The 3,201-nt window shown below is 40.4% G+C and overlaps 1 protein-coding gene across 1 annotated transcript; it reads right to left on the bottom strand.

Moving 5' to 3' along the window:
• Positions 1–207: 207 nt before the first annotated feature.
• On the bottom strand, positions 208–2,245 carry CAMLG (calcium modulating ligand; the record flags this gene model as incomplete). The annotated part of the gene is made up of 3 exons (XM_010072839.1): positions 208–762; positions 1,041–1,106; positions 1,791–2,245. Coding segments are annotated over 3 exons (713 nt in total), but the record flags the coding sequence as incomplete, so codon positions are not given.
• Between the last annotated feature and the right edge of the window lie 956 nt (positions 2,246–3,201).

The raw sequence follows: 3,201 nt of genomic DNA, 5'->3' as shown, positions 1-3,201 counted from the left end.
ACAAATAATGTATAGAAAAGCAAGGATTAGGACAAAAAAGTGGCATGTTTCACCAACATTCTCCAGAAGCAGCTACTTGGTTTGACATTCTGAATTTGAACAACAAATAAAGAAATAAATTTCTTTTACTTATAGCTTTCTTAAAAAAATGGGAACACCACAAAATGAGCAGTTCTCGTTAGCTATATTCATACTGGAGATATATAGAGATATATATATATATGGTTCTGCTGAAATAAATTGTCTTCTCTTTGTTCTCCCTGAAAAGAACAAAGGCAGCTTTGTAAATGTTTATGAAGGAGGCTGAGAAGGGCACCATCTAACTAAACCACCGACACTTGCATCCTATTCTTCACATTTGTAATAGGCAGACACAGTATTTACATAAATGGAACCAGTATGCCTGGCAGCCTGGGACCCTGCTCTTCCTTTCCCAAAATGACTGGATTTAAGGCTCCTTTCAAGCATTCAAACAGGTGCGAATTTTAATGAAGGTTTAAACCTGTCTGCACAGTCAGAATACAGTCCAGAAAGCTTTAGCGTTAACTACTGCATTGAATTCTACAGCCATCAGGGTACTTCAGAACCAAAAACTAGAGTGAGTTCATGGCAAAAGATAAAAGTAAAAAAATAGACACAAAGGTCTGTGAAAACATCTCCCATTTTGCTGTAGGTGTCCATGGAGCGACTAATCACTTCTGCAGGGATTCCAGACAGTAGAAGAGCAGCAGTTAATACTGTCGTTTTCACCTTCTTCTCACACTGAAAGAAAAAAACAGTATTAAGTTAGTTCTTCCTTTATAATCCAATTCTGCTTTACATGTCACAAATGTTGTGCCAATTTCACACACAGCCAGGAATGTTCCAAATTCATGGAAGATTAAAAGCTAGTATAAACTATCAGCACTTTGTAACTCTCAATTCCACAGTTAAATAATGGGAAGAATACTTCACATGCATTGGTCCTAAAATAATACAATCTAAGCACAAGTTTAAAATTAAAACATTTCAAATTAACCTGATTTTGAAAAAATATTTACCTTTGGAAAGTACTTGGACAGTCCCATGTAAGCAAGTTGTAGAGTAAGAAATGGTGCAAATATTGACTGAAAGAACATAAAAGAATATATGAAAATTAACTTGGTCAGAAGAAACAGCTAAGAAAACACAGAAATTTAATGTTTCCCAAGTCATAAAAGAAAATTAAGTAGGTAAAAAAATAATTTGTGGACAATAGCAACAGTATTCTTGAACATACAAACTTAAGTAGACAAGTCAACATGTCAAAAATAAGGTTCTGCCTTATTTTCTTAGAGCCTAAAAACCTGAAATCACAGAAGTGCACAGCAGGGTGGGAAAACGAGCCCCGTGATCCGGGAAGTAGTAGGCTGTGCCAGCTACACCCCTCTGGACAATGTACTGGCAGACACCTGGAATATTGAGGAACTACTTTTCTCACAAGACTGATAAATAAGTAGGATCTGCTTATCTTGGGACAGCTCTTGTTGTTCTTACTCTGTTTGTCCTTTGTGGACTCCAAACTAGAAGAGCCGTTGACTCACGCTCACAAAGATGGGAATAAACTTGCAGGGAACTTAAACTGCACCAACTATTCCAGTGCTTCTGCTCCTCAAACACTGTTTTACAGTCGTTGGAAATAAGAAAAGAGTGCCTGATGTTCCAAACTTAGTCACTGCTGATAGAAGTCAGGTCTAGATAGAGAGTATTTCACAGTAAGTTCACAGTAAACTAGCAAAACAGAAAAGGATTGTTTATTTTACAGAACTCACCAAGTACTTGCACACAAAAGCCCTGACTGCGATGGCAAGCAGAGCACATCCCACTAATCTGAAAATGCGGAAAGAGTCAAACTCCTCCGCTGGATTTCCATTCTCTTGGCTCGGCTTCTCATTCATCAGCTGGTTCCTCAGCTTCAAAGCTTCATCAAATCTGGATAAGTACTGGTCTAATCCATGTCTAGGTGGCCGTGGTGCAGCTTCAGATGGCAGTTCCCCTCTGTTACGGTGACGGAGCTCACTTGGACCCTCACTGACAAGCTCTGGAGTTTTACTGAACAAGTCCTTATCCCCTTTGAGGTCTACCACGCCGCCTGTATGGTCAGCCGTGCTGGCCATGTTAGAGACGGAATCACCAAGCACAATTCGCTTGGAAACTGATGGAATGGGAAGGGAGTTTGATTTATCTTGTTCATGCTGAAGTTTTGATTCTGTGTGACTTTCATCATCTAAAGAAGAGAAATGAAAATACAGAGTTATGCACATTGGGTGTGTGGAACAACACTTTAGCCATACTGAATTGGGGTCCTGGGTTGATGTCTCCACTTCCAACATGAAAACACAAATTTATGATTAATAAAAGTGCCAATTATTAGTCACAAAACCATTTGAAATACCTGAATACAAGCAATCCCATTTTAAAAAGAAATGGTCTCAGCTGATACACAACCTACTTGGGTATCAAAGGAAAGGTTTACACTCAGACGTAGGTTACACCACAGATGATGATAATGAAAAGGGAAGAGCACAGCATGGACTAGACAGAAAACGCTCATCAGCTTCACCCCTCCACCAGCCTACAAAGAACCCTACAGGTACCACGTGCTTTGCATTGCAGGGTGCTCTTCAGAAACAGCGCAGACACGAGACCACGAGACGGAGAGCTGTGCAATGCAGGTTGGAGGTTGAAGCTGTCAATCAAGAATGGAGAAACGAAAACATTGCACTTCCTTAAGCAACAACACTGCATGCGCGAGAGGAAAGATGTTCCGAATATATGGAGCAACATAAAAAAAGACAAAGATTTACACAGCAATCTGTGAATCACACAGAAGGAGCATTAAAGAGTTGACAGATGAGCAGGCAACAGAAGGATACTTTGGCTTGTTTGTCACTAGCATCAGGGGCAAAGCAGCATTCAACCCGCTGTGTTACACCTGAAGGCCTCATCTTGCAGTAAAAGAGGTGGTAACAGAGAATACAAACCAAGAGGCGTGCAGAACAGGTCTGGTCCCACCAGAGAGGGGTACCAACAATATTTTCCAGTATTCAAGCAGACTGATTCTTGGCTCGGGGACATCTTTGTAAACAGAAATGTGAGAACTCTTTCCTGACAAACACTCAGCCCCCTAGGAGTACATACACAAATATGAGCAACCTGCCTGTGAATCTGCAAGAAAATTCT

Source organism: Pterocles gutturalis, unplaced genomic scaffold (assembly GCF_000699245.1).
Source record: "Pterocles gutturalis isolate BGI_N339 unplaced genomic scaffold, ASM69924v1 scaffold36837, whole genome shotgun sequence".
Lineage (NCBI taxonomy): Eukaryota > Metazoa > Chordata > Aves > Pterocliformes > Pteroclidae > Pterocles > Pterocles gutturalis.
This window is presented reverse-complemented; position numbering and strand designations above follow the sequence as displayed.